The 14,089-nt window shown below is 37.6% G+C and overlaps 1 protein-coding gene across 1 annotated transcript in view; it reads left to right on the plus strand.

Moving 5' to 3' along the window:
- Nucleotides 1-13,773, plus strand: part of LOC150084017 (protein Daple-like) — a 303,433-nt gene extending 289,660 nt beyond the window's left edge. The window contains exons 30-31 of the mRNA XM_090375738.1: nt 599-744; nt 12,997-13,773. Of these exons, the coding sequence (XP_090231864.1) occupies nt 599-744; nt 12,997-13,467 (617 nt within the window). The 3' untranslated portion in view covers nt 13,468-13,773. The remainder of the gene's footprint in view (nt 1-598; nt 745-12,996) is intronic.
- Nucleotides 13,774-14,089: the final 316 nt, after the last annotated feature.

The raw sequence follows: 14,089 nt of genomic DNA on the forward strand, positions 1-14,089 counted from the left end.
GAATATTTAAAAAAAAAAAAAAAAAAAAGTAAAGTTATCAATTCAGTCCAGATTTAAACCAGTATATAATAATATTCTACCATAATTCAATGGATATCCAAAAAGTATGACAAATATACAGAGAATTAAAAAAAATAGAATAAAAGTGTATACCATTATATCTTTTGAATCTGATATCACTGTAGGTTAAGATAACATTTCATGCATATGATGTTAAGTAATGTTCAATTATGAAATTCCTTCATATCATTTAATAATCTTATATAATTCATCATGTGTAAAGAACCAAACTAAGTAATTTTTAATTCATTGGAATTGATTAAAAGTAATTTAATCATTCATATTATGTGCACACTCATTCATTACCATATGTTAAATGTCATCCTCAAACTTCAAGTTTAGTATTAACAAATGATTTCAAATATTGGAAGACTGAGGTCAAGGTTATTTGGGTCAAGCATTAACTTGAAATTGGGATGCAAGTAATTATAAATAGTGTAGTATTAAAAATTTCAACAATTAAGAATGCATGAATTTTTTCCTGTGTTGTTTTTCAAAAGATGTTTTTTTTATTTTATTTTTTTTTTTTTTGTTTCAGGCAGTATGAATAATGGTGAAGATTCTAGTCAAGATGATCACATTCCTGTTCGAGATGTTGGACCAAGTAGCCAGTGTACACTGGTAGAATCTTCAACATTGTCTGGAGGGAATGAAAACAAGTCTCTCAATCAAACTCCCAAACAGGTAATACAAAAAAAAAAAAAAAAAAAACCCCACTTGTCAAGAGAGCAATCCAGTATGGGTCAATGCAAATTGTTTAAAATAATCACTCTTCATATAACTTTTGCTTTCAATGATTTCAATGAATTGTTATTAAAATTGTAGCTTGATGAGTCACAAATTTTTCTGGAACTGACTCATTCATATGTACTTAAATCTTCTTGTGTCTGGAAAATTTGTCACTTCAAATATTGTAATCAAAAGATAGTATTAAATTGGTTTTTATTTACCATTTTTCTAAAAATAATCAACATTGGTGTAATAATATATATATGTTCTCACTCACACACACACACACACACACAATTCTACTCCAATTCTTTTGATATGATTATCAGTAGTGATTCTTCATGCATTAAGAATCCACAGGTAAAAGGACCCTCTGGATGGCAGAGATCACATTGTACTTATGTGAGATTTACTTAAAGACATGTCCTGTTATGAGTAAAGGGAGGATTGTTTATTTTGTAAGGGTGAATACAGTGGTCTCAGACATTTCTTAAATTATATACAGCAGGACTGCCTAATGATGTTTCCAACATAACCAAATAATTCTAAATGGGAAGCATTCAGGAAAATAATCATAGAAGCTACTAGACTTTTCATACCAACTAAGAAATAGAGTTCAAGGTTTAGACCTAAATGGATGGCAGAGGAACTATTGAGACGTGTGGCAGAGAAGAAAATTGCATGGGATGCACATAAATTTTCAGGTTATACATAAGCCTGTGGGTAAATATAAAGCAGTCTGCAGTCAATGCACAAAACAGGTCTGCAAGCCAAGGGAGATTACGAGGTCTCAGGCAAAGAAAGCTTTTTAGAATTCAGTTTTTAGAATTCAAAATACCTATTCAGTTTTTTAGAATTCTAAAAAACTGAATAGGTATTTTGCATCTACATTCACACGAGGAATTCTTTAGAGAGGAGGATACCAGAAGTTTATCAACTCTAAGAGGGAGCTAAATGATTTTGTAGTAACTGAGAGGAAACTAGAAGAGAAATTATTGAAGTTAAACATAAAAAAGGCACCTGGGGTGGATGGGATCTATTCAATTATATTAAGAGAAGCAGCAAAGGGGTAAGCAAATGCTTAGCCATAATTATAATATTTTAAATCAAGGGAGGTACCTATGGATGGAGGTGTGTGAATCTATCACGAATGCACAAAGGGGGAATAAAACGGTGACATGAATAACTACTGACCTGATAGATTAACTTCTCCTCTAGGAAAAATAATGAAGTCACTGGTTAAAGATGAATGCAGGACCATCTAAACAGGAGTGCAGTTATACTTCAGTCACAGCATGGGGAGATTTTGTCTGAACAATTTGATTGGGTACTATGATGCAGTGGCGCCTTCGTAGCCAGGTGGGCAGGAGCAGCAGTGTGTAGCACATGCTTCTTGATTAGACTGGGGTTCGAGCCCGTGAGCCACCAAATACGGAGGATGTGGAAAGGTCAAGGAATGACCACTGCATATCCCCAAGCAATATGGCCTTAGTTGCTAATGCTCCTAAAAACCAAATAACAAACAAACAAACTATGATGCAGTGACAAAGGAACTGGATGCAAAAAATAATTTTGGTATCATATACTTGGACTTCAGGAAAGCTTTTGATACTGTGCACATAAAAGACTACTGTACAATTTGGAGCAGTATCTCATTAAGGGAAAGATACTGCTGCTATGGATAAAGGAATGGTTGAGCGGGAGAAGGCAGAATGGTTATCAGTGGACATTGCTCTTTGTGGACTAATGTTATTAGTAGAGTCCCACAGAATTCGGTGCTGGGCCAATTGTTGTTTTCTGTATTAATTAATTAATGATATTGATGAGGGTATATCAGGCTTCATGTCCACGTTTGGAGATAATACAAAGGTTGGAAGGGTAGCTGATGACATTAATAAGGATATGTTGCAACAAGATACAAATGCAAGGTAATAGTAATCCCAGAATAACCTACCAGTTGTGTGTTTCTACACTCAGGGTACCAGAAAATGAAAAGGACCTGGAGGTAATGTATGCAGTTTAATATGAAGTTCTGTGAGCAGTGCAGGCACGGCTGCCAGGACAGCTCATAGGGGTTTGTCAATAATATACAGGAACTTTGGCATGGATAAGGAGGTGATTATCCCATTGTACAAGCCAAAGGTTAGGCCACATCTTTAATATTGCATGCAGTTTCGGAGACCTCATTTTAGAAAGGATGTTGATCTCCAGATGCTACAGCATTAGCGTTAGTAGAAGCACATGATGCAAGAAAGCAAGCTTATGCAGCATCAGCCAAAAAAAAACTAACTCACCCATTTCACCCCTCTGTTCTTTTCAAATAACTGTCCAGCCCAGCCTTAAATTTATTTAGGCTATCAACTTCCACAACAAAGGATGCAAGTCTGTTCCACCAACCAACCAACTACCCACTGGCTAAAGGCAAACTTCCGCACATCTATCTTACATCTTTCTTTCCTCAGTTTGAATTTATGCCCTCTCAGGTGATTATTCTGAGCAAGAGGAAGAATCCCATCAGCACTGAGCATGCTCAAACCATTAAAGGCTTTATACACCTCAATCAGATCACCTCGCAGGTGCCTAGTCTCTAGACACTGTAATTTGCATAACTTAAGCCTTTCTTCGTAAGAGCAACCCTTTGTTCCATTCACTAATCTTGTTGCCCTTCTCTGTACTCGTTCCAACAGCTCTACATTCTTCTTAAAATGAGACCTCCAGACCTGTATACAGTACTCAGTGGCCTGACCATTGCCTTATACAAGGGGATAATCACCTCCTTATCCCTGCTAGAAAAATCCCTGTATATCATTGACAAGACACCATGAGCTACTCTTGTAGACCATCTGCACTGCTCAGAAAACTTCATATCTGCCTGCACGATTACCCCCAGGTCCTTTTTGTTCTCTACCACTGTCAGTGTAGTACCACAGAGTTGATATGTTACTTTGGGGTTACTGCTTCCCATATGTAGTACTTTACATTTGTCGATGTTAAACTTCATGTGCCACCTTTCAGCCTATCTGCTCAACTTTTCTAGATCCTGTTGCAGCAGTGTACTGTCATTAGTGTCCTTAACAACCCTGCCAACCTTCGTATCATCTGCAAACTTGGACATTAAGTCCAATATACCATCATCAGTATCATTTATAAATACAGAAAACAACAATGGACCCAACACTGAACCCCCTGAGGAACTCCACTATAACATTAGTCCATGAAGAGCAGTGTCCATTGATTACCACTCTGTCTCCTCCCACTCAACCAGCCCTTTATCCATAGCAGCAATTTGCCTCCAACGCCATACTGCTCCAATTTGTTCAGCAGTCTTCCATGTGCAACAGTATCAAAAGCCTTTCTAAGATCCAAATATATGATATCAAAGTTATTCCCTGCATACAGTTTGCAGAACTGCGGTGTCTGGAGACTAGACACCTGCGAGGAGACCTGATTGAGATTTTTAAGGCTTTGAATGGATTGAACATGCTGAGTATTTATGGCATTCTTCCTCTAGCTCAGACTACGCACATTATGGGGCATATATTCAAATTGAGGAAGGATAGTTGGATAATAGATGTTCAGAAGTTTGCCATTAGCCAGTGGGTGGTTGATTACTGGAAAAAACTTCGTCTGTAAGTGGATGGTTTGAATAAATTCAAGGAAGAACTAGAATGCTGTATAAGCCTGATTTCCTGCATCATTTGCCACTGCTAATACTAATATTTGAGCAGCATCTGAGAGCAGTTCCTGAATTAAAACGTATTAGCAAGGACATTAATATTTGTCAACAAAAACAAAATTAAACATACAGTAAAACATCTCTATAACAGGGTGCCTTAATCATTCTGAAAATTCTGCCATGGAGAAATTTTGCTACAGTGAGAAATCCTAGTCATTCCTCACATAGCACACAATATGCAAGTGTGAAAAGGCAACAGAGAACAGGAGTAAGTTCGGGAGCACAGGTTTTGAGAACAAGCAGATAAATACCATCAGGACCTGGTGCTTTCTTGGCATCACAACTGTTCAAGATTCTTTTTCCATCCTTTTGACAGAAGATCACAGAAGGCATTGAATGGAGTGTACTGGGAATGGTAGGAGGTGGTTTACCAAGATTATAAATACATGAATTAGAAGAAAAGTAGCATTCTAGCAGGTCAGCTTTATGTTTTGGCTGAGATGGCAATAGAGCCATCTGGTTTTGACAGAGATTGGAATAGAGATGGGCAAAAGTTGCAGCCAAATAGCTTTGGCAAGAGACCAGAATACTCACCTACCATTTGGACAGGAAGCAAGTTTCTACTCTTACCGTGTTCAAAATCTAGTTTAGATTTTGAACAGGGTAAGGAAATGAACCTGGAGATTTGAATACAAACCAATTGCAATATGCAATGTTCTTATCTTCAACTTTAGCACATTTATTGAAAAACCAAGGTTTAGACAAAGTATGGGATTTTAAGGCATGTAGAATAAAGGATTTCATCTCTACAAGAATAATTTCACTTACACAATCTGATCAAATATTGACATGAGAAGATTTAAAACAGTAATCCGACCAAGGAAAGGAAGAATAGAAATCACACAGATCGTCCCATTTTGCATTCTTGTAAAGCCAAACAATACAAGGTTCAGAATAGCCACAAGAGAAAGGCTCCATTGGAGAAAAGACCATCACCAAGTTGTGATCTGAGGTGCCTAGAGGATTACTTACCTTGATTGTGTACTTGGAAGCATTATTTGTGAGAAAAAGATCAAGAATGTTGTCTGTATGGTTAGAGTTGTCTGGTATTCTGATAGGTAAGTGAAAAATCTGAGTGAGGTCAGTAATGCAAAAGCTTCAGCAACTCGACCAGCTGGATCCATGTGACTAGAAAATGGATGCCTGCTGAAGTTGTGAACAATAAAATCACCATGGAAGATTAGTCATTGTAAGTAAAGTTGGACTGTAGGAAATCAGTTTTCAAAGAAAGAAGTCAAAGAGTTCCAAATGATTAGTGGAGTTTTGAGAATGATAGAGGCAACAGATGAATTTAACAGAATCGAGTAGAGAGATTTTGAGCCAGAGAAGATCGAAAAGAGGAGATCCTAAATTACGTCTCTGATGTGGAATATCAGTGCAGTCATATGCACAAGTACTGCCTTTGAAGTGAAAAGAATTGTACATTGAGTAATTAGGACAATTGAAATGAGTAGTAGTTGAATCAACGGATAATTTGGAATCCGTCAGAAAAAGTACATGAAGTTTGTCAAACTGTAAGTAGAAATGGACATCATTAAGATCGGAACTGAGACCACATATATCTGTGAAATGAACGAGGTGTAGGTCTTTTTTGCAGATAAGTTTTTTCTGTTAGTTTGACTATTCATGACATTTCTTACTACTGAATACAGTAGTAAGAAAAGGTGAGAAGAATATGTTGTGAGAAGTAATGAAATTTTTGGATATTGCATGCACATGGCAAGAATATACCACCTTCATGCCTCCTGTGGTCTTTTGTCAAAAGGATGTCAGAAGGATTTTGACGAATCTTGATGCTAATAAAGCTCCAGGTCCTGATCGTATTTCTCCACTTGTTCTCAAAACCTGTGCTCCTGAACTTACTCCTGTTCTTTGCCGCCTTTTTTCACTTTCTTATTCCAAAGGTGTTTTTCCTTCTGCTTGGAAATTTGTTCATATGCAGCCAGTTCCTAAAAAGGGTGACAAATCCCTCCCATCCAATTATCATCTCATTGCAATTACTTCTACTCTTTCTAAAGTAATGGAGAAATCAATTAACTGCCAACTCCTAAACTACCCAGAAACCTGCCGTCTGATCAACGATCACCAGTATGGATTCCGTCAGTGCCGATCCACCGGTGATAATTTTGGCTTATGTTACCCATTTATATGGACTAATGCAATGGAAAGGTTCGGTGAAACACAAACTCTTGAAACACAAGGAAACTCTTGACATCTCAAAGGCTTTCGATCGTGTTTGGCATAAAGGTCTTCTAAACAAGCTTCCATCTTACAGTTTGCCAACTGTGTTTTGTAATTGGTTATCCAGTTTTCTCTCTGATCGCTTACTGAGTGTGATGGTAGATGGCACTCTGTCTTCTAACTTCTCCACTAATGCTGGTGTCCCCCCAAGGTTCAGTTCTTTCCTCCACTCTTTTCCTCTTGTATATTAATGACCTTCTTCCATTGACTGGAAATCCTATCCATAGTTTTGCCGATGATAGCACATTCCACTTTCCATTTTGAGAAACCTTGCCCTGCTCAATCAGCTTCAACTTCTCTCTCACAAAAAGGATTCTTCTGCTCCTATGCTTATCTGTGGTGACACTTCGATTTGTAGGCAAGATGATATATCTCTTTTGGGGGATTACCCTGACTTCTAATCTCTCTTGGCACAAGCACATTACAAATATTGCTTGCTCTACATATAAAAAACTTGGTTTTCTCTTTTGCTCTTGGCATTACTTGCTTTCCAAACAGCTGTTTACTTTGTACAAATTGCAAATCCTCCCTACTATGGAATATTGTTCCCACATCTGGGGAGGTGCCCCCAAAACCTTTCTCAGGCTTCTATATTCCATTCAGAAGAGGGCAGTTAGGTTAATTAATGACTCATCTCTAACAGAGTCTCTGCGCTCTCTGTCTCATAGACATACTGTTTCTGCTGCATGTCTTTTCTACAGATACTTCCATGGGCACTATTCTTCTGAATTGGCTTCTATAATTCCTGCTCTCTCTTTCAAAACAGTCCGAACAAGTGCCTCCACCAGCCAACATCTATTTACTGTCCAACTTCACACTCACAGAACCAACTTTTAATCTTTCTCGTTTATTCATTCAACTGCCGTTTTCTGGAACAATCTTCCTCCAAATGTCTTTCCTGAAAATTACAGTCTATAGAAGTTCAAGTTTAATGTCAACAAATATTTTCTCTCATCTTCTCAATCTCCAACCCAAGCATGGTACTAAGTACTATAGGTTCTAATACCTCTCGTGTTTCGGGTTTTCATAAAAAAAAAAAAAAAGAGGTTGCTCCTTCTTTGCTGTAATTTCCCTCCAAAACATTCGTCTTTGAAAATTAGTTTTGTTGTGTAAGCTCTTATATATATATATATATATATAGATAGAGAGAGAGAGAGAGAGAGAGAGAGAGAGAGAGAGAGAGAGAGAGAGAGAGAATATCTGCTACATTAAAAATGTCTTTTTGATTGTATTCTTTTTTCCGAAAATTGTTCAGAACATTCTCTTTGCAAATTTTGCATTCATCGTTAACACTTGCTTTTAGAATTAATTTCTATAAAACGCCTTGTCTATTTTTAAATCTATATGACAACCCGAACAAACTTTGATCTCTTGGTTGGTCCAGTTATTTTATATATTTCAAAAGCTTTTCTTTTATTTTAGTACTCAAGAGGAAGAATTGTTTTCCATGAATCATTATACTCCATTTTAAAACTGATTTGTTGACATCCTTGTAGGTAGAAAGTTGCAGCTACTTCCTGTCAAAAGTTTCCATGTTTGCTTATTAAATGAATTTCCATTTTTTTTAAATTGTTGATAAATTGTTTTGTGGAATGCTGAATTTAGCAGTGAGATCTATCTTGATCCCCTTTATCAATTTTATATGGTACTTAATTTTGTTGCTGACTCTCAAAGATTTTCTTTTCATCATGTTGATATTTAACACTATTGATTATCATGTCGAATGGTAATGGTCACTGAAACTGTGTTATGTTTAATTTGATATGTAGCATGATGTGAAAAAACAACTAGCAGGAATGTTTTTATTTGCTAATGTCAACTGTATAGCAGTGGTAGTTTCCAGCCACCTAGACCAAAAATTCGAAATTGGTTAGATTCACTAGGCTTCCTTAAGGGATGATGCAAAAAAAAAAAATCACACTTTAGGGATACTGCAGTATTACAATTTTTATAGTGCATGGGTGCCATAAGTGACAAAAAGTTGAGAAACAGTGACTGAATCTAAATTGTATCTTCATTAGGCTACATTAGCATTTCAAAGATCACATTTTAGACGATGAGCTTTATCCAAGAAAGCATAATGTCCAAAATGCTCTGTTGGAAACACCATTGGACCCCAGACTTTGTGCACAGTGGAAATAGCACTAACCTTCTCAACCTTGCTTGATGTATATTATTATTACAGCAGTATTGTTGTAATAATAAGAAAATATTAAACAAGGCAATGGCCAGAAACTTCATTATAGAGAGATATCATTTCATTATGTGGAGATAAAATTACATGAAATTATAATTTTGAAACCAAAGGTCTGTCAGAAAAATTTGATATAAAGAGGATTTCCTTATAGGGAAGTTCATTAGTGGTTTGGCTACGTGTTTTTCAGTTTATTCAACATTATGCAAATATTAAATACCAAATCTTATTGAGTCTGATATTCGTGTGCTATAATTAATTTTGAATGCGCTTGAACTTATAATCAGCAGTGATTTTCATATAATTTTGGAAATTTGACACCAGAACAGTAAGTTGATTTTAACAAGTAAACTTAAACTTATCAACAAGAATGGCATACTATTGTTTTCCAGCCTAATTTTCAGTACTGGTTGAAAGAAGTGCATTTGTTCTACCTGTAGACGGACCTCAAGCTGTGCCTGTTTTTGATCTTTAACCACTTTCACAAGTGGTTTTCTAGACTTGGAGTGGATTTTTTTTAAGAATTTGGAAGTTTGTAAAAATTGAAACTGTGTGCAACACATGCTTTTAAATATTAATTTTTTGCAGCTTTGACTTTATAACTGAACGTTAGAGCAGGATTACTGTCAAAAATAAAATCAAAATCACATTTTGCAGCAAAAATAAATAAATAAATGTAAACTCACATTACTTATTTTTTAAATTTCAGTAAACACTCTACATTTATGTATTTATTATGTGATTGAATTCAGTTTTTCAATTTGGTATCTGAATTCCCGAGAATTTCATCCAATTTTGGCTTACATAAACCCACAGTTTCAAATCATGATGAAAGGTTACACCAATTTTTGAAAATACCTTAAATATAAAAACAGCCACTATTAGTTGTAAATACAGTTGATAGGCAGTAGCATGGTCCTACAGAGTCATGGGAACTTGTGCTGATACTGCATTACACGCGCGCGCGCACACACACACACACACACACACACACACACACACACACACACACACACACACACACACAACTGAGTTGCATTCGTCACACCTGACCTAATACCTTGTTAGGGCTACTTTTTCCCCTTAATACACCCTGTACACATTTTGATATGGTCGGGTGTCCTATGGTAGTGCTACATACTGTCCATGCGTTGGACAGTGTCCAGTAATGTCATTGGGCACAGAATTGAATGTCCTATTTCCAGTAGATCTCAAACGTGCTCAGTTGGGTTCAGATTGCTTGAGTTGGGCAGCCTTGAGAGTACAGAGAATTCATTGCCATGTTCCTTAAACTATTTAGCAACTTGTTAGGCCTTGTGGCATGGCACATTGTTTGTTGATAGATCCCAGAGTTATCTGGATATGCTGTCATGAAGTGGTGTACTTGGTCAGAGATGATAGAGATGATTCCCATTAATGGGCATGCCATGAAAACATTTCCCAAACCATAACACCTCTACCTCCAAGCTGACAAACACCAACAGTGCATCCAGGTGCATTGGCCTCATGTTGCTTTCTCCAAATGTAGATACACCCATCATAGTTGGGCAGCCTTGAGAGTACAGAGAATTCATTGCCATGTTCCTTAAACCATTTAGCAACTTGTCAGGCCTTGTGGCATGGCACGTTGTTTGTTGATAGATCCCAGCGTTATCTGGATATGCTGTCATGAAGAGGTATACTTGGTCAGAGATGGTAGACAGGTAAGCATTCCCATTAATGGTGATCGGAGGACCCAGGGCATGCCATGAAAACATTTCCCAAACCATAACACCTCTACTTCCAAGCTGACGAACACCAACAGTGCATCCAGGTGCAATGGCCTCATGTTGCTTTCTCCAAATGCAGATACACCCATCAGCATGATAGAGTTGGAAATCGGTTTCATCAGACTAGGTGACAGATTTCCACACGTTGGTGTCGAGTGTTGGTGCTGTCTTGCCCATGTAAGGTGCAATTTCTTGTATCTTGCAGTACCCTTGATGGCCATTGAGTGCCATAGCCTCCACAAGCTGAGTGTCTGCAAGGAAGAATGGGCCAGTGTCAAGAACTTTCCAACTTTGAACATGTGTGTGTGTGTGTGTGTGTGTGTGTGTGTGTGTGTGTGTGTGTGTGTGTGTGTGTGTGTGTGTGTGTGTGTGTGTGTGTGTGTGTGTGTTGGGGGGATGACATACAGGCGCCAGTATCCCGACAACAGCCAACATGGCTAAATGCTCCCATTTTGTGGTGTCACAAGTCTACCATGATCGGCTCAACAGCAGTTGATTCCAAAGGTAACATGTAGAAGAGCCGTGGTGAGCGTCGTGTGTGTCTCATCTCATAACACAGCAGTGGTCCATCTAACCACCCAGTACGATATAGCAATAGCAAGGCCAATATCCACATGGAGCATGCACTCAAACACTGATCACCACATGTGTGAACTGCAATCTTATATGAGCCGTTCCCAACTTGGGGCCTCACCAGTGTCACATACCAGATGCCATGATGTGCCATATGACTGTAAACCTCATTACCAACGTTGCTAATGCAAAGGCAACTCTGCATTAGCAACACATGCATGTGTACACACACACACATTCATACCCTTTGGTTCCTCGCATTAAAAAGTGTAGATCTGCATATTCATGAGAGGATTAAAAATATTTAATCTTATATTGTTTTTATGGATTACTGAATTGTTTGGCTTTATTTTTCTTCACTGCAAATTCACCCTTTCCAAACTAGAAATTTAGATATTTAAAACAAAGGGTGAGTCAACACCATAACCACATATCTTATGTCTTGAAGATGGGACTTTTAGACTTATTAGCATTAGCATTAGTAGAGGCATTTGATGCAAGAAAGCAAGCTTATGCAGCATCAGCCAAAAAAAAAAAAAAAACCACTTCCACTTCACCCCTCTGTTCGTTCAAAATACCTGTCCAGCTGAGCCTTAAACTTATTTAGGCTATCAACCTCCACCACAAGGGATGGAAGTCTGTTCCACCAACCAACCACCCGCTGGCTAAAGGCAAATTTCCGCACGTCTATCCTACATCTGTCTTTCCTCAATTTGAATTTATGCCCTCTCAGGTGATTTTTCTGAGCTAGAGGAAGAATCCCATCAGCATTGAGCATGCTTAAACCATTCAAGGCTTTATACACCTCTATCAGATCACCTCGCTGGTGCCTAGTCTCCAGACACTGTAATTTGCAAAACTTAAACCTTTCTTCGTAAGAGCACCCCTTTGTTCCATTCACTAATCTTGTTGCCCTTCTCTGTACTCGTTCCAGCAGCTCTACATCCTTCTTGAAATGAGGCCTCCAGACCTGTATACAGTACTCTAGGTGTGGCCTGACCATTGCCTTATACAATGGAATAATCACCTCCTTATCCCTGCTGGAAAAATTCCTGTATATCATTGACAATACTCCATGAGCTACTCTTGCAGCCCGTCTGCACTGCTCAGAGAACTTCATATCTGCCTGCACAACCACCCCCAAGTCCCTTTCATTCTCTACCACTGTCAGTGTAGTACCACAGAGTTGATACGTTGCTCTGGGGTTGCTGTTTCCCATGTGTAGTACTTTACATTTGTCAATGTTAAACTTCATTTGCCACCTCTCAGCCCATCTGCTCAACCTTTCCAGATCCTGTTGCAGCAGCATAGTGTCAGTAGTGTCCTTGACAACCCTGCCAACCTTTGTATCGTCTGCAAACTTGGACATTAAGCCCAATATACCATCATCAATATCATTTATAAATACAGAAAACAATAATGGACCCAACACTGAGCCCTGAGGGACTCCAAAGGTTTGCAAGGGTTTCATGAGTTTCAAGGGTTTAAAGAGAAATAAGTGTATAGAGTTAAAGAGGATTATGTTGAAAAACATAGTGTTTTTTAATGTAACCTTTTGTGTCTTTCATATTCAAGTTTTAACTTTAAAGTTTGCTCTTGTGATCAATCATTGCTGTCATTATTAATATTGATTTTTTTTTTCAGCCTTAAATTGAAAAAATGCTATTTTTCAAACCTGTTTTTGTCTATTACAGACAGTTGTTGATAGCATTGGTCATTCATCTTCTCAGGGTGCTCATTCTCAAACTACAGTTGAGAATCATATGACTGTGAACCTCATTACCAATGTTGGAAAACAAACCCCTTATTCTGACTTATCAGTGAGAGAAGCTTCTGATACAGCACACCGCCCATTTTCAAGGAGCTTTTCCACACATCAGTTGACACCCTACAGACATCGATCCTCTGCTAACCTCTTAGAATCAACACACCATCTTCCTTCTGAAGACAGAACTACAAGACCTCCTGGTTATGTAATTAATGTTCCCTCTCCATCTTCCAATTTGCCAGAAAATGGGCAAGATACACCAAAAGGTTCAGAAACAGGGAGGTCTGGAAAATCTAGAGCTGATATCGAGAAAGTCAACAGCCAAAACACATCTCATAATAATTCAAGAGACAGGCGTCCTGAAAATTCTGTATGGTACGAATATGGTTGTGTGTAGAAGTATAGATAGATGTTTCACTGCCATTAGATTGTGTTTTCAGATTTTAAATATCATGTTGTTCAAGATGCCATGATGTGCCATGCAGAAGCAGGTCCTACTACAAGCATTGGCTGCAACTGTAATTTAGCATGTGTCTTAGTTGGGAATTTTGCATGTTTGTTTTACATATAATGATGTGTTAGAAACGGGTAAAGAAATAAGTATCTTGCAGTTAACTGAAGACTGTTTCATAGAGATGTTTTTAACTTGAACCTTGCTTTCTGGCTGTTGGACCAATGTACAGTTTTGTGTTACTGTAAAACAAGTTACGCCTACTATTTTACACTGTTTAACTTATTCTTTTTACAATTTTTTTAATCGAGCCTTTTACTTTAGTATCGTGTATTATTACAATTTGTAAATTACCAAACGGTTATATATATTTAATTCTGTATTTGTTGTCTTTGAAACTAAATGCTTAAAATATGATTGAAGTTACTGAACTTCTGTTTTGATGGATACTTTCACTGTAGTGCACATGGAATTCCCCTGCCCCACCTTACACAAAATATTGATATAGCCAAATGTTACTTAATTTTAAAAATTAGTGTAAGATGTTTTCTTATATAATTTTATGTGA

The sequence above is a fragment of the Mastigoproctus giganteus genome, chromosome 6 (genome assembly GCF_048544385.1).
Source record: "Mastigoproctus giganteus isolate SK-2022 chromosome 6, ASM4854438v1, whole genome shotgun sequence".
In the NCBI taxonomy this organism is placed as follows: Eukaryota; Metazoa; Arthropoda; class Arachnida; order Uropygi; family Thelyphonidae; genus Mastigoproctus; species Mastigoproctus giganteus.